This window comes from Manis javanica, chromosome 7 (assembly GCF_040802235.1).
Source record: "Manis javanica isolate MJ-LG chromosome 7, MJ_LKY, whole genome shotgun sequence".
Lineage (NCBI taxonomy): Eukaryota > Metazoa > Chordata > Mammalia > Pholidota > Manidae > Manis > Manis javanica.
The window spans coordinates 72,377,270-72,403,398 of record NC_133162.1 but is presented as its reverse complement, the minus strand read 5'-3'; the positions used below and the strand labels follow the sequence as shown (position 1 = coordinate 72,403,398).

The 26,129-nt window shown below is 35.9% G+C and overlaps 1 protein-coding gene and 1 non-coding gene across 4 annotated transcripts in view; one reads left to right on the top strand and one right to left on the bottom strand.

The window, feature by feature from the left end:
- The window catches only part of BMPR1A (bone morphogenetic protein receptor type 1A), a 178,780-nt gene that overhangs the window by 16,360 nt on the left and 136,291 nt on the right, over positions 1–26,129 (bottom strand). For all 3 annotated transcript variants that reach the window (XM_073241124.1, XM_017679693.3, XM_073241125.1), the window contains 4 exons: positions 24,390–24,492; positions 19,015–19,111; positions 18,753–18,852; positions 7,208–7,352 (listed from right to left, as the gene is read on the bottom strand). In XM_073241124.1, the coding sequence (XP_073097225.1) occupies positions 7,208–7,352; positions 18,753–18,852; positions 19,015–19,111; positions 24,390–24,492 (445 nt within the window). The remainder of the gene's footprint in view (positions 1–7,207; positions 7,353–18,752; positions 18,853–19,014; positions 19,112–24,389; positions 24,493–26,129) is intronic.
- LOC118969245 (small nucleolar RNA SNORD79) lies at positions 25,773–25,856 on the top strand. Its single transcript, XR_005057190.1, has one exon. It is a non-coding gene; the product is annotated as a small nucleolar RNA SNORD79 (small nucleolar RNA).

Genomic DNA, 26,129 nt, shown 5'->3' with positions numbered 1-26,129 from the left:
TGGTACAACATTCGAAAATCCATCAACATCATCCACCACATCAACAAAAAGAAAGACAAAAACCACATGATCATCTCCACAGATGCTGAAAAAGCATTTGACAAAATCCAACATCCATTTATGATAAAAACTCTCAGCAAAATGGGTATAGAGGGCAAGTACCTCAACATAATAAAGGCCATATACGATACACCCACAGCCAACATCATACTGAACAGTGAGAAGCTGAAAGCTTTTCCTCTGAGATTGGGAACAAGACAGGGATGCCCACTCTCCCCACTGTTATTTAACATAGTACTGGAGGTTCTAGCCACAGCAATTAGACAAAACAAAGAAATACAAGGAATCCAGATTGCTAAAGAGAAGTCAAACTGTCACTATTTGCAGATGACATGATATTGTACATAAAAAACCCTAAAGACTCCACTCCAAAACTACTAGAACTGATACCAGAATACAGCAAAGTTGCAGGATACAAAATTAACACACAGAAATCTGTGGCTTTCCTATACACTAACAATGAGCCAATAGAAAGAAAAATCATGAAAACAATTCCATTCACAATTGCATCAAAAAGAATAAAATACCTAGGAATAAACCTAACCAAAGAGGTGAAAGACCTATACCCTGACAACTATAAGACACTCTTAAGAGAAGTTAAAGAGGACACTAACAAATGGAAACTCATCCCATGCTCTTGGTTAGGAAGAATTAATATCGTCAAAATGGCTATCCTGCCCAAAGCAATAAACAGATTTGATGCAATCCCGATCAAATTACTAACAACATTCTTCAACAAACTGACAACAAATAGTTCAAAATTTATGTGGAAACACCAAAGACCCCGAATAGCCAAAGCAATCCTGAGAAAGAAGAATAAAGTGGCGGGGATCTCACTCCCCAACTTCACGCTCTACTACAAAGCCACAACAATCAAGACAATTTGGTACTGGCACAAGAACAGAGGCACAGACCAGTGGAACAGATTAGACACTCCAGACATTAACCCAAACATATATGGTCAATTAATAAATGATAAAGGAGCCATGGACATACAATGGGGAAAATGGCGGCCTTTTCAACAACTGGTGATGGCAAAACTGGACAGCTACATGCAAGAGAATGAAACTGGATTATTGTTTAACCCTATACACAACAGTAAACTGGAAATGGATCAAAGACATGAATGTAAGTCATGAAACCATAAAACTCTTAGAAAACAACATAGGCAAAAATCTCCTGAATATGAGCAACTTCTTGCTGAACACATCTCCTCAAGCAAGGGAAACAAAAGTATAAATGAACACATGGGACTACATCAAACTAAAAAGTTTCTGTACAGCAAAGGACACCATCAACAGAAAAGGCATCCCACAGTATGGGAGAATATATTTGTAAATGACATATCCAACAAGGGGTTAACATCCAAAATATATAAAGAACTCACATGTCTCAATACCAAAAAAGCAAATAACCAGATTAAAAAATGGGCAGAGGCACAAGAAGAAAATAAATTCTACCATTTGCAACAACATGGATGGAGCTAGAGGGTATTATGCTCAGGGAAATAAGCCAGGCAGAGAAAGACAAGTATCAAATGATTTCACTCATCTGTGGAGTATAAGAACAAAGCAAAAACTGAAGGAACAAAACAGCAGCAGACTCACAGAACCCAAGAATGGACTAACAGTTACCAAAGGGAGAGGGACTGGGGAGAATGGAGGGGAAGGGAGGGATAAGGGTAGGGGGAAGAAAGGGGGCACTATGATCAGCATATATAATGTGGGGTGGGGGGCATGGGGAGGGCTGTACAACACAGAGAAGACAAGTAGTGATTCTATAGCATCTCAGTACACTGATGGACAGTGACTGTAATGGGGTATGTGGGAGGGACTTGGTGATAGAGGGAGTCTAGTATAAACATAATGTTCCTCATATAATTGTAGATTAATAATACCAAAAAAAAAAAGGGCAGACATTATGAAGAGACAGTTCTCCAAACAAGAAGTTCAGATGGCCAAGAGACACATGAAAAGATGTTCCACATCACTAATCATCAGGGAAATGCAAATTAAAACCACAATGAGGTATCACCTCACATCACTAAGGATGGCCAGCACTGAAAAGACTAAGAACAACACATGCTGGTGAGGATGTGGAGAAAGGGGAACTCTCCTACACTGCTGGTGAGAATGTAAGCTAGTTCAACCATTGTGGAAAGCAGTATGGAGGTTCCTCAAAAAACTAAAAATAGAAATACCATTTGACCCAGGAATCCCACACCTTGAAATTTACCCAAAGAATACAACTTCTCAGACTCAAAAATCCATATGTACCCCTATTTACAATTTACAATAGCCAAGATATGGAAGCAACCTAAGTGTCCATCAGTAGATGAATGGATAAAGAAGATGTGGTACATATATACAATGGAATACTATTCAGTCATAAGAAAGAAACAAGTCCTACCATTTGCAAAAACATGGATGGAGCTGGAGGACATTATGCTCAGTGAAATAAGCCAGGTGGAGAAAGACAAATGCCAAATGATTTCCCTCATTTGTGGAGTATAACAGTGAAGCAAAACTGAAGGAACAAAACAGCAGCAGACTCACAGACTCCAAGAAGGGACTAGTGGTTACCAAAGGGGAGGGGTGTGGGAGGGTGTGTAGGGTGGGAGGGAGGGGGAAGGGGATTGAGGGGTATTACGTTTAGTACACATGGTGTGGGAGGTCACAGGAGAAATAGTGTAGCACAGAGAAGGCAAACAGTGAATCTGTGGAATCTTACTACACTGATGGACAATGACTGCATTAGGGTATGGGTGGGGACTTGATAATATGGGTAAATGTAGTAACCACATTGTTTTTTCATGTGAAACCTTCATAAGAGTGTATATCAATAATACCTTAATAAAAAATAAAAAAAAAACCCTAAAGAATCCATTCCAAAACTACTAGATCTAATATCTGAATTCAGCAAAGTTGCAGGATACAAAATTAATACACAGAAATCTGTTGCATTCCTATATACTAATGATCAACTAGCAGAAAGAGAAATCAGGAAAACCATTCCATTCACAATTGCATCAAAAAGAATAAAATACCTAGGAATAAACCTAACCAAGGAAGTGAAAGACTTATACTCTGAAAACTACAGGACACTCTTAAGAGAAATTAAAGAAGATACCAACAAATGGAAATACATCCCATGCTCATGGATAGGAAGAATTAATATGGTCAAAATGGCCATCCTGACTAAAGCAATCTACAGATTCAATGCAATCCCTATCAAAATATCAACAGCATTCCTCAATGAACCACTATTTAAAATTCATATGAAACCACAGAAAACCCTGAATAGCCAAAGCAATCCTGAGAAGGAAGAATTAAGTTGGGGGAATTACACTCCCCAACTTTAAGCTCTACTACAAAGCCACAGTAATCAAGACAATTTGGTACTGGCACAAGAACAGAATAGACCAATGGAAAAGACTAGAGAGCCCAGATATAAACCCAACCATGTGGTCAATTAATACACAGTAAAGGAGCTATGGACATACAATGGGGGAAATGACAGCCTCTTCAACAACTGGTGTTGGTAAAACTGGACAGCTACATCAAGAGAATGAAACTGGATTACTGTTTAACCCCATATACAAAAGTAAACTCGAAATGTATCAAAGACCTGAATATAAGCCATGAAACCATAAAACTCTTAGAGGACAACATAGGCAAAAATCTCCTGAATATAAACGTGATAAACTTCTTTCTGAACTTATTTCCTTGAGTAAGGGAAACAAAAGCAAAAATGAACACATGGGACTACATCAAACTAAAAAGCTTCTGTACAGCAAATGACACCATCAACAGAAAAAAAAGGCATCCTACAGTATGGGAGAATGTATTTGTAAATGACATCTCTAACAAGGGGTTAACATCCAAAGTATATAAAGAACTCACATGCCTCAACACCCAAAAAGTAAAAAACTCTATTAAAAAATGGGTGGAGGATATGAAAAGACAGTTCTTCAAAGAAGAAATTCAGAGGGCCAACAGACACATGAAAAGATGCTCTACATCACTAACTATCAGGGAAATGCAAATAAAAACCACAATGAGATACCACCTTACACCAGTTAGAATGGCCACCATAGAAAAGACTAAGAACAACAAATGTTGGCGAGGATGTCAAGAAAGGGAACCCTCCTACACTGCTGGTGGGAATGTAAGCTAGTTCAACCATTGTGGAAAGCAATATGGAGGTTCCTCAAAAAATAAAAATAGAAATACCATTTGACCCAGGAATTCCACTCCTAGAATTTACCCAAAGAATGCAAGTTTTCAGATTCAAAATACTTATGCACCCCTATGTTTATCGCAGCACTACTTACAATAACCAAGATATGGAAGCAACCTAAGTGTTTATCAGTAGATGAATGGATAAAGAAGATGTGGTACATATACACAATGGAATACTATTCAGCTGTAAGAATGAAACCCTACCATTTGCAACAACATGGACGGAGCTGGAGGATATTATGCTCAGTGAAATAAGCCAGGTGGAGAGAGACAAGTGCCAAATGATTTCCCTTATTTGTGGAGTGTAACAATGAAGCAAAACTGAAGGAACAAAACAGCAGCAGACTCACAGACCTCCAAAGAAGGCACTACTGGTTATCAAAGGAGAGAGGTGTGGGAGGGAGGCAAAAGGGGATTGAGGGGTATTATGTTTAGTACACATGGTGTGGGGGAGTCACAGGGAAGACAGTGTAGCACAGAGAAGGCAAATAGTGAATCTGTGGCATCTTAATACACTGATGGACAGTGACTGCAATGGAGTATGGGGGGGACTCATATGGGTGAATGTAGTAATCACATTGTTTTTTTCATGTGAAACCTTCGTAAGAGTGTACATCAACAACACCTTAATAAAAAAATGGCAAGAAAAAAAAAAGAAACATAGTCATGTAACCACCAAAATCACAATTAAGATAAAACATTTCCTTTATCCCAAAAAGTTCTCTCTCCCCTCTTTAAAAACAACTCCCTCCCTCCCCACCCACCCCAGTCCCTGGCATCACTGATTTGTTTTCTGACCCTGCAGTTTTGTCTTTTCTAGAAAATCACATAAATGGAAACATACAATATGTAGCCTTTTCTTTCTAGCTTCTTTTAAGTATGCTTTGAAATAAATCTGTGATGCTGTTGCCTATCAGCATGTTCCTTTTCTTGACGATTAGTAGTCCACCATAGGAATGTACCAAAATTTGTTAATCCATTTACCAATTGATGGACTTTTGAGCTGTTCACAATTTGTCTATTATGCATAAAGCTACTATGAATATTCACATCCAGGTGTTTGTGTGGGCATGTTTGCATATCTCTTCCATAAATACTTAGGAGAAGGACTCTTCATTTCATAAAAAGTATATGCTCAACTTTTCAGTCAACTGTCAACCTGCTTCTTTTCAAAATGTTGATAATGGCTTATTTGCCATTCTTTAATCTTCTTTGTGGTAATGTCTATTCAAATCTTTTGTCCATTTTTTAAAATTGGTTGATTTGTTTTGAGTCATGCAAGTGCTTTATACATTCTTCACACAAATTTTTTATCAGAACTGTGTTGCTAGTTTGTGAACTGTTTTTTCATTTTCTTAAGTGTTTCCTAAATAGGAAGTTTTAAATTTTGAGGAAGCCCAATTTATCATTTTTTAAAATGATTTATGATTTTGTGTCCTAAGAAATCTTTGCTCAATCCAAGTTTATAATGATCTTCTAAAACATTTTCTTTTGACAGTTTTATCCTTTAACTTTTACATTTAGGTCTATGATTCACTTCAAGGTAATTTGGTATATGGCATGAAGTGTCAAGATTCTCTTTTTGGCAAATGGATGCCCGATTTTGCCTGTACCATTTGTTTTTTTCTACTGAATTAACAGTACTTTGACATCCAAATCATCATATATGTGTGTGTTCATTCCTCTCTATTCTGTTCCACTGATATACACATGTATGTCCTTTGCCAGGACCACACTGTGTCCATTACTCTAGCTTTACAGCAAGGCCAGAAATCAGGTAGTAAATCCTCTTTGTTCTTTCTCAAAAATGTTTTCGCTCTACTAGGTCCTCTGTATTTCCACATAAACATTAGAGTCAGCTTATCAATTTCTAAAAAGTTTGCTCTTTGATTTGGATTGAATTGAAATTATAAATCAATTTTAGGATAACTGAAATGTTACTACTGAGTCTTCTGATTCACAAACAGGTTACACATCTCAATTTACCTAGGTCTTTGTTAATTTCTTTTGGCAACGTTTTTCTAATTTTCAGTGTATAGGTCTTACGTAAATTTTGTAAAGCTTAGTCTAAAAACTTCATGTTTTTTTATGCTATTTTAAATACTATTAAAAAATTTTTTAATTCCTAATTGTTTGCTGACAGTGTACATAAATTCAATGATTTTTGGATAATGGCCTTATATTCTGCAACCCTGATAAACTCAATAATATTGTTTGTTACAGCTTTATGGTATAATACTTGAGATTTTCTACACAATCATGTTAACTGCATATAAAGGTGGTTTTACTTTATACCTGAATAACTGAACTGAATAATCCAATTATTTAATTCAATGAATTTTCAAATTATAGATCAATGTATTTAAACACATGTAATTAAACAATTAAAAATCCGGATATCGGGGATTTATTATAAGAGTCCCTTTGACTCCTAAATTAGAATTATTTTTATATATAGCCTTCTTAGAACTACTTACAACTACCTTTAAAATTACTTTTATGACCTGTGTTTTGGTAAAACAGTATTATACTAAGGGAAGTGTCCTGTGGAGAAACTTCCCTTTCATTTCAGAATCTGAAGTAGTTATAATTCCCCCAACCAGATGCAAGTAATCTTATACCTGATTCCTCTTCAGCTTGGCTGTTAAAAGCACATTTGTGAGCTAACTTTAGCACTCCCATTATACTTCATGCTCACATTTTCTTTCCTAACCTTGCCTGTGCCTCTGTTTTCCTTGTTTTATATTTCTTACTTTTAATTCCATCTTGCATTACTGCAGTCATCTTTCTAAATAAAGAAAAAAAATGTGTGTCGCAATGTTCCCTAATCTATAATGCTGTCTACCATCATGAGGACACATTCTGTATCAATAAGCCATTCACGTTTATATGCCATTTTATCTTACCAACAAAGGTAGTCCAGATCCACTACCAGAACTTTGTGACTGGTCAATAAGGTCTTTTAATGATTCTCCAACTGGAATAAATGCTTCATCCTGTTCCAAATCACGATTGTAACGACGTCTGCTTGAAATGCTCTTGCAATAATGTCTTTTAAAAAAGCAGAAAAGAATCTACATTAAAATTTTAAAATTGTAGAATTCGAAGGTAAGAAAAATCTTGAGGCTGTCAACACCATTATGCTTCCCTCAGATAGGACCATATCCAAATCTGTCTTACCACAGTACTAACATACCCTGTTTAAAATTCTATCCAGAAATGGAGTTTATGAGATAGAGTTCTATGTACCATATTAAAATGAAAAATGGCCATGTGCACTGGCAAGTGAAAAAAATTTGTATGATTAAAAACCAGCAAGCAATGTGTAATCTTAGTTAAAAAACTTAAAAAAATTACATATATCTACATATGTCTAAAAAGATCAGAAAGGATATATAGCAAGTTGTAAATAATAGTTCCATCTGGGGATACAGGAATATTCACTTTCTACTTTACATAAATATTTTCATTTGAATTCATAAGTATGTATTTTTGTATCAAAATGAATGATATATATATTTCCATTTTAAGAAAAGGGAAAAGGAGTTACAGAAATCAAATTCTCTTAACTATAAAATATTTCAAACATATAGGAAGGTAGAGATTAATGGGCATCCATGTGTAGTCCATTTAAATTTAACATATTATGTGATATTTATATTAAAAAATTTTAAATACACATCAGAAATATCTAAAGTTCCAGCTATTTCCCTGATAATTCCATTTCCCTCCTTTACTCCTAAGAGACAAACACTATCCTGAAGGTGATTATTTCCTTCCTCTTTATGTATTTATACTTTTGCCATAAATGTATCTATTCATAAAAAACACTGTTTCTCTGGATACAAATTTACATAAATGGCATATTTTACACCTTGCTTTAAAAAAAAACCCCTCTTTTTGTTTTATCTATTTATCCACACTGAAACATGTTAAAAAACAATAGATAATTTTTATTGATGATGAGTGTGTCATGCATTGTTCTATGACTCACTTCATCTTAAGAAACTCCTAAGAGGTAAGTACTGTTGTTCCTATTTTACAAATGAGGAAACTAGAGCCCAAGGGATCCTCATTTGTCTTAAGTCAGATGGCTGGCCAAGTGGTAAAGCAGGGTTGCTAATAAACCCAGAGGTCTGGGACTAGAATCCATGGTCTTAGTCACCACAGTTCTGTCAAGGAAATAATTTAAGTGATACCTTGTATTCCTGTTATAAATATACCACAATTTACTCTGACAGCCATATCTGAATTGTTTCCAAAAGTTTGTTAATATAATTAACAGTGTTGCAAGAAACATTTTTGTGCCTATCTCTAACCTAGACATAAAATAATTTCTTGAAGTTATTTCAATTTTACTGGTATCACCAAATTGCTCTCCAAAGTGGAATAATTTATACTTTGGCCAAACATGTAATATTCACAATGGGCACTTCTCCATATTCTAATGCAGACTTGGAGCTGTCATATTTATAGACTTTTAGCAAACCTGATGGGTATTAAATAGTGGCTTGTTTTCATTTGTATCCCCCTGATTAGCAGGGAGGCTGAGTTTTCCTTTTCACAGCTCAGTTTTTTCTGTGAACTGCCTATTCATGCTTTTTTTTCCTATTCTATGAACTGCCTATTTATGTAATTCAATTGGGGGAGAGTTAATCTTTTTTTCCTACTGATTCAGAGGAGTTCTTTATATATAATCTGAACACTAAACCTTTGATAATTATGTTACAACAGTCTTTTCTGTCACTGTCATGTCATTCCATTTATGGTGTTTTATGTCAGTTTTTAATTTTAATGTTGTAAAATTATCAATCTTCTTTTTTCTCTTTCTGACACATGCTTCTGTGTCTTGTTCAAGACAACATTTACAACTCTAATGCCCTAAACACACTGTTAAAGGTTTTAAAATTTTGATTCTCTCACTTAGTCCTTTAACCCTTTTGAAATTTATAGTAAAGGACAGAAATAAGGGAAATACATCAAGTGAGATTTATTTTCCATATGAATAGCTCAGTATAATTAATACTTTTTGTAATCTTACTTTTTAACTTTATGTGGATAATTGACTTAAACAGCTTAAAATTCAACAGGTGCATAAGAAAGAAACAAATCCTACCATTTGCAACATCATGATGGATGGAGCTGGAGGATTATTATGCTCAGTGAAATAAACCAGGCGGAGAAAGACAAGTGCCAAATGATTTCCCTCATTTGTGGAGTATAACAACGAAGCAAAACTGAAGGAACAAAACAGCAGCAGACTCACAGACTCCAAGAAGGGACTAGTGGTTACCAAAGGGGAGGGGTGGGGGAGGGTGTGTAGGGTGGGAGGGAGGGGGAAGGGGATTGAGGGGTATTATGATTAGTATACATGGTGTGGAGGGATCATGGGGAAGACAGTGTAGCACAGAGAAGGCAAACAGTAAATCTTACTGCACTGATGGACAGTGACTGTAATGGGGATGGGTGGCGACTTGATAATATGGGTGAATGTAGTAACCACACTGTTTTTCATGTGAAACATTCATAAGAGTGTATACTAATAATACCTTAATAAAAATAAAATTCAATAGGTGCAAAAGGGCATACAATGAAAAGCTTCCTCCTACTCCTATCCCTAAGTCATCAAGTTCACTTCTCTAGAAGAAAACTGAAACTATTTTCCAGTGTCTTGGGTAATCTTCTGGAGACTGTTCATGAATATTCAAACGAAAACATACACACTGGTGTTCATCCCCTTTGCTGTTTTTATTCCCAGAACTGGTAACATACTGTACATGCTGTTCTGCATCTTACTTATTCACTTAGTGATGTGTCTAAGGGATCATTCTACAGCATTACATAAACACCTCCTTTTTCTTTAATGGCTAAACAGTATTACATTGTATGGCTGTCAACCATTCCTCTACCAGTAACATTTAGATTGTTTCTAGTCTGATTTCATAAAGGTTGAAATGGACCGTTTTCTGGTTTCTCTTACAAATAAGTAGGTCAAAACTGAATCTGGGATGTTGATGGAATGCTCTACTGACCTCCCTGAAGGCTATCGCAGTTACCATCCCACCACCATTTTATGAGACGGCCCATTTCTCTACACTCTCATTCACACCCTTGCTCATAACTTGCAGAACTTCGTTTCTAATTTTATCAATATTCACCCATTTTTAAAAGTCATAAAGCTCTTCATGGGTCAGTAACAACACAGCAACCTATCTCCTCTTCTCCCCCCACCCACTTCTTCTATGAGGCAAACATTCTCAAACAGATCAGTTTCTACACTGATGTTTAATTTTACCTCATTATTTCTAAATAACATTTTTATATTGACATTTTTGGTTTTCCAGTCTTAGGCTTTAACTATTGACTTCACACTGTGATAAGAATTTCACTCTTCATTTAACACCCCCACCCCTTCCCCAAACAGAAATACTTCTATCCTCACATCCTCCTAACAGTTGTAACATTTGTTTACATCAGTATTCAAAGTTTGTATTATTATAACTATGTAAGCGCTAGCCACAAACAGATCTCATGCATACCATGATTTTTTCCCCTATAAACCCTTCTGCCCCCCAAGAGCATACCCATGACTTCTGGGTAAAGAGCAGAAGCAAATCTCCCTGCCTCAGGGGAATGTGTAGGAAACATTTCCGTTGCACCTACCAGGCAAAGATCCACTGATACTGAGACAAGGTGGAAACTCTCAAAAAGCATCATCCTTAAGGTCCAGCAACACAGGAAACTGCCCAAGTACAACAGACACCCTCTACTCCACCTCCAACCCCATTCCACACTATGATTAATGTGCAACAGCTGACTATCTTTGAGGAAGAGCAAAAGACTGGAGAGTGACCCTTCTGTGGTGCAGGCATGCAGTGAAAGCTGAAAGCTGGGGTGTTAGCAGGCACAGAGAAAAATCCTTTCCACAACCAAACCCCCACTCTAGGCACATCACATCAATCATCACCAAATGAATTTGAAATCTTTGCACCAGCCCAGACTCAAACACTAACCAAAGCCTGAGCACAACTCAACTGCTGACTAGACTGACTCACACCCCCACACTAGTAGCCTAAAGGAAGAAAAAACATGTGCATTTTTAGATGTGTATATTTATTTTCTCTCTGTTATTCTAAATATGATGTACAGCACTCAATCAAAAGTTGTAAGACAAAGAGCCCTTTGCCAAGGGGTCAGGCACTCAACAGAATCAGTCTCAGAGAGATGACTCGTATGTTGGAATTATCAGACAGGTACTTTAAAATAACTATGATTAAAAGGATCTAGAGGAAAGGGTGGGCAACATGAATAAAGAGGATATGTACATGAGATCAAAGTAAATCTCCCTGTCAGAGAAATGCAGTTAAATGGAAATGCTATAAATGTAAAACATGATGACAGAGATGAAAAATTCCTCTGATAGGCTCCAGCAGACTGAACACAGTTGAGTGAACTAGAGGACAGGAGAACAGAAACAGACAGAACAGAAAGAAAAGTCATCAGAAAGAAATGAAACAATGTAAATGAGATACATAAAAAGACTAGCCTTACTATCTAAAAGATACATCCCTCTTTAACAGTAATATTACCGCTTTATGGCTTGCTATAGAGAGCACGTTGTTTTTTGTTAAAAAAAGAGAGCTAAATATGAATGAAAACCCCAAATTACTTATCTTGTAATCTGATCAATAACAGGTCTTCAAATAAGTAAAACTAGTACATGAAATTCAAAAGCAAAATAAACAGGCAGTCATCAACTTCTCTACAATATTTAGTTAAAATCATACAAAAAAAGTCTAAATGAGTCTAACTGTGTGTATCATGAACTGTTCTACTGGTCCACTCACTTGAGTATCCATAGCTTGATTCTGAGGTAAGTGTTCTTTTCAGTTCATCTTAAAAGACACTGCTGGAAAAATCATGATGGACCCACAGAAATACAAAGAATTATTAGAGAATACTATGAAAATCTCTATGCAAACAAGCTGGAAAACCTAGAAGAAATGGACAACTTTCTAGAAAAATACAACCTTCCAAGACTGACCAAGGAAGAAACAGAAAATCAAAACAGACCAATTACCAGCAAAGAAATTGAAGCGGTAATCAAAAAACTACCCAAGAACAAAACCCCCGGGCCAGATGGATATTCACTGATGAATTTTATCAGACATATAAAGAAGACATAATACCCATTCTCCTTAAAGTTTTCCAAAAAATAGAAGAGGAGGGAATACTTCCAAACTCATTCTATGAAGCCAGCATCACTCTAATACCAAAACAGGGAACACACCACAAAAAAAGAAAATTACAGACCAATATCCCTGATGAACATAGATGCAAAAATACTCAACAAAATATGGGCAAACTGAATTCAAAAATACATCAAGAGGATCATACAACATGATCAAGTGGGATTCATTTCAGGGGTGCGAGGATGGTACAACATTCGAAAATCCATCAACATCATCTACCACATAAACAAAAAGGACAAAAACAACATGATCATCTCTATAGATGCTGAAAAAGCATTTGACAAAATTCAACATCCATTCATGATAAGAAGTCTCAACAAAATGGGTGTAGAAGGCAAGTACCTCAACATAATAAAGGCCATGCATGACAAACCCACAGCCAACATCTTACCTAACAGCGAGAAGCTGAAAGCTTTCACCTAAGATGGGGAACAAGACAGGGATGCCCACTCTCCCCACTGTTATTCAACATAGTACTGGAGGTCCTAGCCATGGCAATCAGACAAAACAAAGAAATACAAGGCACCCAGATTGGTAAAGAAGTCAAACTGTCACTATTTGCAGATGACATGATATTGTACATAAAAAACCCTAAAGAATCCACTCCAAAAACTACAACTAAAATCTGAATTCAGCAAAGCTGCAGGATACAAAATTAATACACAGAAATCTGTGGCTTTCCTATACACTAATGATGAACTAGCAGAAAGAGAAATCAGGAAAACAATTCCATTCACAATTGCATCAAAAAGAATAAAATACCTAGGAATAAACCTAACCAAGGAAGTCAAAGACCTATACCCTGAAAATGACAAGACACTCAAGAGAAATCAAAGAGGACACTAACAAATGGAAACCCATCTCATGCTCTTGGCTAGGAAGAATTAATATTGTCAAAATGGCCATCTTGCCTAAAGCAATCTACAGATTCAATGCAATCCCTATGAAAATACCAATAGCATTCTTCAATGAACTGGAACAAATAGTTCTAAAATTCATATGGAACCACAAAAGACCCTGAATAAGCCAAAGCAATCCTGAGAAGGAAGAATAAAGCAGGGGGATCTCGCTTCCCAACTTCTACTACAAAGCACAGTAATCAAGACAATTTGGTACTGGCACAAGAACAGATCCACAGACCAGTGGAACAGAATAAAGAGTCCAGACATTAACCCAAACATATATGGTCAATTAATATACGATAAAGGAGCCATGGACATACAATGGGGAAATGACAGCCTCTTCAACAGCTGGTGTTGGCAAAACTGGACAGCTACATGTAAGGGAATGAAACTGGATCATTGTCTAACCCCATATACAAAAGTAAATTTGAAATGGATCAAAGACCTGAATGTAAGTTATGAAACTAAATTCTCTTAGAAAAAAATATAGGCAAAAATCTCTTGGACATAAACATGAGCATCTTCTTTGTGAACACATCTCTCTGGGCAAGGGAAACAAAAGCAAAAATGAACAAGTGGAACTATATCAAGTTGAAAAGGTTCTGTACAGCCAAGGACACCACCAATAGAACAAAAAGGCATCCTACAGTAAGGGAGAATATATTCATAAATGACATATCTGATAAGAGGTTGATATCTAAAATATATAAAGAACTGATGCACCTCAACAAACAAAAAGCAAATAATCCAATTAAAAAATGGGCAGTGTCTGAACACTTATCCAAAGAAATTCAGACGGCCAACAGACACAGGAAAAGATGCTCCACATCGCTAATCATCAGAGAAATGCAAATTAAAACCACAATGAGGTATCACCTCACACCAGTTAGGATGGCTGACATCCAAAAGACGAACAACAAATGTTGGCAAGGGTGTTGAGAAAGGGGAACCCTCCTACACTGCTGGTGGGAATGCAAATTAGTTCAACTATTGTGGAAAGCAGTATGGAGGGTCCTCAAAAACTAAAAATCGAAATACCATTTGATCCAGAAATTCTACTCCTAGGAATTTACCCTAATAATGCAGCAGCCCACTTTGAAAAAGACATATGCACCTGTATGTTTATCGCAGCACTATTTATAATAGCCAAGAAATGGAAGCAACCTAAGTGTCCATCAGTAGATGAATGGATAAAGAAAATGTGGTACATATACACATGGAATATTATTCGGCCATAAGAAGAAAACAAATCCTACCATTTGCAACAACATGGATGGAGCTAGAGGGTATTATGCTTAATGAAACAAGCCAGGTGGAAAAAGACAAGTATGAAATGATTTCACTCATCTGTGGAGTATAAGAACAAAGAAAAAACTAAAGGAACAAAACAGCAGCAGACTTACAGAACCCAAGAATGGACTAATAGTTACTAAACGGAAAGGGATTGGGGAAGGGAGGGATAAGGGGAAAAAAAGGGGCACTAAGATTAGTAGACATATGTAGGGGGCAGGCATGGGGAGGGCTGTACAACACAGAGAAGACAAGTAGTGGTTCTATAGCATCTTACTATGCTGATGGACGGTGACTGCAATGGGGTATGTTGGGAGGACTTGATGATGGGGGGAGTCTAGTAAACATAATTTTGCTCATGTTATTGTACATTAATGACACACACACAAAAAAAAATAGACACTGCTAATATGCATCAGGGTTACCCTGATCTCCATGTTCAGTGCTCTTAATTTTTTTTGCAAAACTTCTTATTTCCACCTGGCACAATTTCCATTCTACTTGAAGAATGTCCACCTTTAGTGTTTCTTATGGTGCAAATTTGCTAGTGATCAATTCTTTCAAGTTTCTGTACATCTGAAAGTTTATTTCATCTTCATTTTTGAAAAAAAATTTTCTCTGAGTAAAGAACTCTAGATTCATTGCTTTTTTTCTTTGAATACTTTAAAGATGTAGTTCTGCTGCACTCTTGCTTGCACTGTTTCCCATGAAGTCTGCTATCATCCTTATCTGTCTTCCTCTGTACATAATCTGCCTTTATCCCTTTGGCTGCATTTAGTATTTTTTCTCTTTATTAATCATTTATAGTAATTTGATAATGATGTGCCTTAGTTTAACTTTTTTTATTTCTCATGTGTTTTGGGCTGATTTTTTTGGATGTATGGGTTTACAATTTTCAATAAATTTGGAAAAAATTTTGACCATTAAAATATTTTATTGTCCTATCCTCTTCTCTGGGATCTCCCATTACATATTTGCTTGAAGTCCCACAATTCACTGGGGCTAATTCATTTTTTAAGTTCTTTTTCCATTTTGTTTAGTTTCTATTGCTATATCTTCATGTTCGTTCACAGTGTCCAAGCTGCCATTAATCTCACTTAGTGTATATTTCATCTCAGATATTAGATTTTGTTTCCTTAAGTTTGAGTTTTTTTATATCTTCCATGTCTCTATTTAATTTATGAACATATAAAATACAGTTACGACTGTTTTCATGGGCTTGTCTGCTAATTCTAAAATCTCTATTAGTACTGGTTTGGTGGTTTTGATTCCTCATTATTGGTTGTATTCCTAATTTTTGCATACCTGGTAACTGCTGACTGGATGGCAGATACTGTGAATTTCACCTCATTAGGTCCTGGGAATTTTTGCATTCCTAGTAACTTTCTTGAGATTTGTTCTAGGATGCAACTATCTGGAAACAGCACAATCCTTTTGGGTCTTGCTTTTGAGGTGGTGCCAAAGCCATGTTTAGTCTAGGGCTAAGTATTTCCCAATACTGAAGGTAAGGCTTTGAGTACTCTAAACAAAACCCATCAATTACAAGCTTTTCACGTTTCACAGTTGACACTATTCCTAGCCTTGTGTGAGTACTGGATACTGCTTCCTCCAATCTTTTCAGGCATCTGCATGCCAATCAAGATTCAGCTGAATACTTGGGACCCTTCTGTGGATGCCCAGAGTTCTTTCTCTGTGAAGTGTCCTTCACTGCCTGATTGGTATGGTTAGTATATGAATGGGGCTTCACTGTAAGATAATGTACTTGGGCCACTTCACTGGGCCTGCTGAGGTCAGGATGCTTAAGTCTTCTCTTCATTGGATGAATTTCTCCAAGAAGAATCTTCCTATCTGTTGTCTGGAGGGAACAAACTTGGCTGACAGGATTCTGGGAGTGTTGAGGGGCCCACCAATCGGTATGTAAATTTTTACTTTTCCTCCCTGTTTTCACTACAATAATATCTTACCCTTAATGGATTCCATAGCTGAGAATCTTACTTTTGCTCTTCCAGAGAATACACCTCTAGATTTCTGTTGGGGAGATGGTGGGGAAGTGATCATTCAGAGTAGGAGTAGGATCTCATTTTCCATGGTACTTGGCATCCAAAATGGCCTGCAAAGATCCTCACCTCCTAGTATGTGTGTGTGTGTTGAGTTCCCTTCCACAGGGAATCAGGGCTGACCTGTATGACCAGCAGAACATGGCAGAAGTGATGGTGCAACTTCTGAGTCTGTGAACAGCATCGTGGCTTCCACTTTGGTCCCTTGGATTGCTTGCTCTGAGGGGAAACTAGGCTTCATGTTGTGAGGATCTGAACAGCTCTGTAGGCACATCAGAGGAACCTGCCAACTTGTGAGCCCTAAAAGTGAGCTACCTTGAAAGGTGATCTATCAGCTCCAGTCAAGACTTCAGGAAAGGACAACCTCTGAGGATAACTGACTGGATGTCAGGAGGGATCCTGAGCCACCCAATCAAGTCACTCCTGAATCCTGACCCACAGAAACAGTGAGAAATAATTGCTAAGTTTGGGAGTGATTTCTTAAATGCACTATTATATAACTAATAGAGCATGTGACTTCCTAAAAATAGACTTTCAAGCAATCCTCTTCATTTTACTGCCACTTTCAACTTTGTCCAGAGGTGCTGCCAACCTCTGAGCCTCTCAAGGAATTTTATAGTGTAAACTGGTTGCTTTGGGGCTTTAGGTGTCAGTTTTTTTAGGTCTGCAAAGTCACTTACTACTCATCCAAGTCTCACAGGTTCTGTTTTTTTTGTTGTTATCTCCTGTTCTCCTTGTCCTAGTTGGACATAGAAGTTAAAAATTCTTTACTGCTGTTTTAGTGGGGGCAGCAGAAGTAATTAAGTATGCTCATCTGCCTCTTTATACAAAAGACCCATTACCAAACATTTGAATCTTTGCCAGTAGATGAAAAACAGCATCTTGGGAGGATTTTAATTTATATTTTCTGTATTATAAGTATTCTTCAGTCATCTTTTTATTTTTCTCTTAAGAGCTATATGTATTTCCTTTTAGATAAATTGTATGTTCATTTATTCTGGCTTATTTTGCCACTGAACTGCCATTTTTTTTCTTATTGACTAAAACTCTCTGTATTTAATAAATCAGCTCTTCTTAATATGAACTGCTATTTTTCATTGTCTTCTTCTGTTATTGTGTTTTCTGACACCATAGTAAAGTTTTATTTTTATGTAGGTGACCCATAAATCTTTTCTTTTTTTTTTAAGGTTTTTTATTTTTTTGTGCAAAAAGCCTCTACGTTTTGTGTCAGACTCAAAAAGTCAGAAGAGTCTTCCACACTATGGGATTATTTTTTAAAATTATTTCATGGTTTGTTCTAGTGCTTTAATAATTTCATTTTATATATACCTAGCCCCAATCTGGCTAACATTTATTTCAGTGTAGAGAATCAATTCAACTTCATTTTGTCCCAAATAGCTAACCATTCCCAAATCTATTTATCAGATGAATCCATCTTTTTTTCTCAGTAATCTGAAATCTTACCTCTATCATATACTGAATTTTTTTACATACTTGGGTCTATTTATGGGTCTAGTAACCTGTTCCATTGAGCTATTCACATGCAATAAGAAATGTTTTATTACTGAAGTTGATGCTCTCCTATTACTCTTTTGGTAAGTGTCTTGATATCATGACTAAATGCAAACAATTCTGAAGCCCCAAATCTAAAGAATGATAATATAGCTGCTTCTTGGGACAAGTAACATTCAGATACAAGAAAGTTTAATATTCCATAAATAAGAAAATCTCAAGTACTTCTGAAGAAAACAAGATGTATAAGGCATCTAATTAACTGATTGGTAGTAAGGTCCTCTTTTCCCGTAAGAAAATTATAATCTAGTTAATTAAAGGAGCTATAGCCAGAGAATACTGTTCATGGTTTCTGAATTGCACTCTGCTCACTGACTTACAAGGCTTTACACCCAAAATCCAACAAAATATTTTACACCCAAATAATTATCTTCTTACTTGTAACAAAAGCAGCTGGAGAAGACGATCATAGCAATTATGCACACAGCCATAGAAATGAGCACAACCAGCCATCGAATGCTGCCATCGAAAAATGGACCTGACAGTGGAAGTAACAACAAAGTAAACATGTTATCTTTCTATCACATCTTGAAAGAAAAATATAATTTGAAGTATTAAATTCTAGAAAGCTTGCTTATTGTTAAAATCAGAGAAAATATTTTACTGAGAATCACGGTCACACTCTTCTCCATTAACCTACCTATAACAACAGGGGGCAGTGTAGGCTGTAAATACTGATTACATAAATTGGTCCGACAACATTCTATCGTGCGGCGTAGCTGGGCTTTTGGTGAATCCTAGAGGAGACAGTAATGATAAAATTATGAATGGTTTGATATACTAATTTGATAATAAAAATTTTAAATATTCATAAAATGCAATTTCTAATTCAGTGAGTGAAAAGAACCTGCAGAAGTTATTGAAAAAAATAGAGTATGTGGTAAAAAATGTTCTCTTGTAAGGAGAACAAATGTATATAGATGGTGTGCCAGAACACCAGGCTATAACTTAATTACAGATAAACAAAAATTTTTAAATATTTTTTTACCCAAACTTGGCTTATCTTAAGATGTTGCTATTCATGTGTTTTTTAATTTTAAAAAGTAATTGAAGTCATGAGATATTTTGCTTACAAACTATTGTATTACAATGATAAACCAGTAGAGAATATGATTTCCTACTAGTGCTGAGACTTAGAGGATGATACTTATTATCAGACTAATGAGTGGAGATTGTCCTAACTCTACAGAAAAGATAGGCTAGGAGAGGTAGTTATGTAGGGAGAAAATACTCTAGATTCTGCATATAAAATGCTGAAACTAATGAGGTATTTGTGGTGAGGATAAAGGCAAAATCTAGAAACAATATTCTTGAGTTTTTAGAGCCCACCAACCAGACATGAGACATATCTCTAATAAATCAGAAAATGAGCACAGAGAAAGACTGTACTCATAGGAACAAATATTAACAGTTACTTGATTACCAGTACAATATATGACAAGTTCTTAATTTGAACACTGACATTTCAGCAGTGCCTGGAGAACTGCTGTTCTGGACCAAAACAGTAACAAAAAGGAATTGTTTCTCATTATAAAAGTAGCAAGAATAGAAGCAGAAACTGACTGTGTTATTTCTAGGCCAAAACAGGAAAAACCTCAGCATCAGGTATTACTTTAAAAAGGTGAATACTGAGTCATGACTTGAGATTCTATCACAGAAAATAAGTCAAGAGTATTTGGAAATTCCAAAAGCATAAGTTCCTCATTTTAACTAATTCTAAATATTTTTAAATGATCATAAAGAGAAAGAAAGAGAAAAAAGATGTTAGGAGTGACACAGGTGACTCTGAAATAATCCCAGATCCAGAGAAAAATTACATAAAGGATGGAATGACAAATCTGTAACTAAAGATGAATTCAAGAAGTGCAAAGCCTCCAAAAATAGTTCCAGGAAATGTAAAGTTCAAAGTGAGCTTCAGCCTTGAAGAAAAGAAAATGTAAAGAAAAACCAAGGAGGGGTTACTTTGGCAGTGCTAGAAGACCAAGCAATGGGTGCACTGCTAACAAAACGTAGGTATAACAGAGGACAAAGAAAATGTACAATCCTTCAATTCCCGTTTTGTTTCAGTCTTCTCTATTAAGGATGATTACAAGAATCAAGGTGGACCAAACACCACTGAGAACTGATATCCCAATGTATGAAAAGATCCTACAATGTTTCTGTATGAGCGCCTTTCTTGTAACCCAGGTTAACTATATACCAGGAAGATGAGAGCACCTGTGAGCGCAGACAGCCATGTGTGATGTTAAGATTTTAGAAACAATGAGTGTTGGAAACTAGTAGCTAAGTGTACTATTACTTTTCTTTAAAAGGTAAAGAAAGCAGTCTTTGCCAACAGCAGATTGGAGGCAACAAAGTATTAAAGAAAAAAATAAGGACTTTGGAATATAATAGTTCAAAATCCTAGGTTTGCCACTTAACTAGCTTTGTGACCCTAAGCAATGTGCTTTAGTTTCCTTCCTGCTGTAAAATAGAGTATAGAAAATACCTGCCTGATAGGGTAACAGGGAGAAAATGAGGTGGAATATACCATGTATTAGAATATCAAATGCAAACAGTAAATATTCAATGAACCAATCCTTCTTCCTCTTGCGAACATGACATGAAACCTAGTCGAGATTCTAGAACAAGCCAAAAAATGCTTGTAACCCCCTACAAGTCTCAGTGTGGCATCACCACCAACAGCATCACTCATCCTGCACCTTTCTTACACAGGTTAACCGTATATCTGTAGGCAGAAGTAAGGTGTGTCTAGACCATGCAGCCAGGTGCCACCACCTTCCTGAATTCCCACACCCCACTCCTATCCTCTGCCCAAGTCCATTTCTGTCTCCAGATTTATGTGGGCAAGAGAAATTCTTGTGGGGAAAACACTCAGCATTCATGAAACAGATTCTAACTTAAATAAACTTTATTTAATGAGGCTGGGTAGGAGAAGGAATGGTACATGAGAAAGGAACTGAGCCAAACTACAAGGAATGGCAGTGCAGTTTCTGAGAAATAATTTATTCTACAGAACAACAGAATAAGCAAGATTTACCAACAGAGACTGTGGGATGGCAAGGAAAATCAACATCTAGGTAGACCACGATGATTATCACTTCAACTTGTTTTGATCCAAACCTGGCACTATGTGAAATCCTGGGAGGAAATGGCTTAGGGTAAGAAAGAGTAAAAGACCTGTTCTCAGATTAGGGGCTAGGTAAATGGGTAGTGACTGTTAGCAAGACACACAGAAAGTTAGGTAAGTGATGGTCAACATTGTTTGCTTGTGTAACCCATAAATGAATTCTGAAAAACAATTTATCCCCTCATATATTTTTAGGCTGTCACCTAAAATTTTTCATCATCAATAGCGGCAAAGAATGTATGATAATTTGTACATGATGACCTTATAAAGTAAGACTGCTACATCATTCCTAAATCTATTCAGTAGACTCTAAATAACATAGTAATTTGACAGCCACCATCATTATTTTGAAAAATAAATGAACAAATGTTTCCGTAACAACTGGTAATTTTATAGTGTTACTTTTTCTCCTTGAACTCTTATTTCCTTTGCACAGTTACCACAATTATTATGCGTAGTGTAATATTTTGGTATGTAATTCTCCATATCAAAAATAATAAAGAAATATAAATTAATGTAATTTCATCCCCTGTGAGAATGTCTTCATTAAGTCTTAAAAATCAGTTTAATTTAGCATCACAGGTATTATAAATAAACTAATCAAGATAATATATACATATATAATACTCTATTAAAATACTAACGTAAAGAGTAAACTCCTGGAATGTTATGAAATTGATGAGACTTAAAAAAATTAATTCATAAATTCACGGATAAATATTACTTAACCACTAGCAAGAGAAGGTAGCATTAATTTTATTCCTATTTTTCTATTTTTCCTTTTCTGGTCAGTACTAAGGTACTGTGTTCACATAAGATGATGATAATGGAAGGAGTTTGTTACACCATTGTTCAGTTAATTCTTTAAAGACCTTCTAATCATATGTTGAAACTCCCATCATAATCCTATTACCAAAAATTATTTTCAATGATCTAGCAATTTGGTTGAAAACGAACAACCGAAAACCATTTGATCTCCCTATGTCCCCCACATGGATAATTAGATTTCAAGTTACAAAACTGTTTGGAAACTTGAGGTTTTAAATCCCAGACCTCTGATCTGTAAACTGTGAAAAGGGTGGTTGTGAAAGGGGAGGACAGGAGAGACAAAGGGCTTGAGAAGTTCTGTTCTTGGGCAGATCAATACTAAACAAAGTTTGGGATCTGTTAACTGATTCCTTTAAAACTATCCATGTGCCTTGTGATTCTCCCATCCCATTTGACTCTTACAACTCCTTTAGATGAGAAAACCATTTGGAGTAAAGCTCCTTACCCAAAGTTTCACAGCTCGCAAGAGGCAGCATATGGATTTGAACACAGATTGTCAACTTTAGCAACTAACTTATATTGGTTAATTCGGTTCAGGATACACCTAGTACAGGGGGCCTGCAAGACACTGGTTACCACTACTGAGCTTAGTGTTCTAACCATAGGTCTTTCTTTAATATTTTTAAGTGATTGAAAAATGTAAACTATGTATGGTTAATAAATATGCAAATTGCATAAAACTGGAAGAGACAAATTAGCATCTCTTCAAATCCTGACAAATCAGGGCAAAGAATATGATAACATTTAACATAGAAAACTGTGTAAAAAATTCATCCCATACCCATGTTTATTTTTGTCAAGAAATCAACAGCACAAATAAAGAATGAAGTGATGTGGCTCAGCAGGAACATAAGTTGAAGACAAGGGGATTTCAGGAGACAGCTCAGTATGTTTCAAGAAGATGGTGTGACAAGCAAACATCTAACATGAGATTTGGCTGTATTTAGAAACAGGGAAAGAAGTCACTTACTCTCTGCTTTTTTTCCTGGTCAGACCACACTCAATTCTGTGTATTACACCAAGAAACTGGAGACTTCAACTCAAATGCTGATCATGTAAGGAACAGCTGAGGTCACTGTGAACTATTATTTTCACTAGGCAAAGACTAGAGGGTCTGAGGAGGAAAGCAGGGCCAAAAAAACCTTCCAAAGAACAAAACAAAAAAACTATCTTCACATAGTAAATGGCTGTCATGTAATAGAGGGATTAGATTTGTGCTCTATGATCCAAAGTGGCAAGAAGAGAGATGTGCAGTTGTTGGGAGGAAAAGCTTTCTAGGATCAGGTCAGGTTGATACTATAGATAAATAGGTGGTAGTCATGGGAGGTGACAAATGAGGCACTGTTACTAGAGGTGGAGCACACAGAAAATAGATGGGATGTAGTTTTTGTGTGTGTGTGCATGCACGCTTGCATGTGCAAGCATGTGTTGTGTGTGTGTGTGCACATACAGGTTAAGGGGATTCCAAACATTAGCTGAGAAGTTGAAACATAAAGCTTCTATCAATTCTGAGAATTTCTTAATAATTTGAAAAATTTTCTAAAGTAACCTCTTTTATGTTTGTATCTAGAGCTGTATTTCAAAAACATTGGAAGGGATCCCCTGGGGCAAAATTACTATACAAAAATACTATAAGAATTAGATTTATACCCCAGATCCACCAGGATGTCCATAAACTTTACTGCTGACCCCCTGATCCCTCTGCTGCTGCCGTTGAAGTATAAGGATTTAATGTTCCGAACTTGTCTAAGAGTGATACAAAGGTTACTGTTCATCACCTTAAAATCTTTTCAACTTTATGATCCACAAATAATACTGTGACAGTACTGTAGTCATGACATTTTAGAAACAGAATTTTTTTTTAATCAAGTAAAATAATCTGGAACTTTAGTTACCACCATTATATTACCTGAAGTAAGAGCTATGCTTCCTCAATATATTTGCTCACAAGAACATACATCAATGTGCAGACCAGTCACAATTCACCTAGGGGAAATCAAAGCTTTTCATGTGGCCCCTCCCTTCTTTACTTCATAGGCCCCCAAATTAGATCTTACCTTGCACTGAAAATCAGATCCTTCATATTTCATACAACCTGAAGCTAATGTGGTTTCTCCCTGGTCATCTTCTTCTATTATGGCAAAACAATGCCCATTAGTTCTAAAAGAAAAAACCGAACGAACAAAACTCCTTTATTTCATATGAAAGTACTAATTAATCTCAGTTTCAATGTGACCTAGGTTCTGATGGCGTTTACCTTTAGTACCATGGTTTTTTAATTCAAATGCATTTGCATGTAACTTATTGGCAAATAAGTTGTCCCATCTGAAACAAAACCTAAAGGTCCAGTAAGAACCCCACGTCAGGTAGAAAAGATTTCTATTAAACAAGTCTTCCAAATCTGAATTATTATGTAACTTCTCTTTGTTAATCACAGTAATGTGACCACAGAAAGATGATCTATATGATTTTATAAATAATCTTAAGGTTTTAAAAATATACTTAAAAAAATAACTTTTTATCCATAAGATTTTCAGTGTTCACACACTATACATAATAATAAATCAAAACAAACTTCTGTGAAACATAAACACAGACTTAAGACAAAGAAAACTGTATTTGGAAAGAAAAGAATAAGGTCCCGAGAGCCACTTTTTACTGAATGTGATGGAAAAGAGGGAGAACTTTTGAGTACCTCAATTTTAAAGAAACTTTCATAAACATATTTGTATTTAAGGCAATTTTTTCATTTTAGTATTAGTATGCTGGAGTTTTCCCATAATACACTCTAAATTTAGAGTAGGAAGAAACTCCTTTATTTCACTTTACTGAGTAGGAAGAAACTTCTAAAACCTTTTTTTCTTTTTGATGTTCCAACTTGCTGTTCCCATCACTAAGTGTACTGATTCTATTTAAAAGAATCTTGGAGAATCATTTATTTTCTGTAAGGAGAAAATGTTAAGAGTGGGACAGAATTCTATTTAAACTGATGATTCAGTTTTACTTGAGGTTACTAAGCCACTAACAAATAACCCACATATGTCAAGCACACACTACAGACAAGAAATCTGGAATGGTATCACTTGGTGACACTGTGAGGAACACTCCTCTACAACAGATCACCTAGTCCACCTGTCATAATAAAGTCAACCACTACCAAAGGATAACTAACAATCTAAAATGTGATGAGCCATCATATAATTTCAGTATCTTACATGTATACTTTTTTACTTTATGTCTGGTCATTAAAAGAATATACAATTTTAGAAAAGCACAAAACAAGACACTAATTATTAATTATAGACCATTAATTGACTTAGATTAAATTGTTCAAGGAACTCTTTTTGGCTAGTAAGACAATTCTTCAATGTTCCCAAAGAACATGGAATAGAATTCCGTGATCATATATAAACGTGCTAAATAGTTAACATAAAATTAAGTAGTGTTGGTGATGATTTTTGAAATTAAAAACAGATGGGAATCTCTCTGAAAAAGTGTGAAAATTTTTTTAAACTGAAACAGTGAAAAAAAATTAAGTAAGAAAATTTAAATGATTATATAAATCAGATTTGCATTGGGGAGTTCACTAATAAGAAAATAACAAAACTAACTATGACAATACTGTTCTGATCTATCTGTAAAATACTTCAGCAAATTTAGAGTTACAAGGTTTGGATGAGTTTTCATGGTTTCTTTCTGGTAATCTCAAGTTTTCTACAGTAAGTATCAATAACTTTATGCTAAAAAGATCATTAAATAAACTCAAAATGTTGGACAAATACCAGATTCCCTCTATC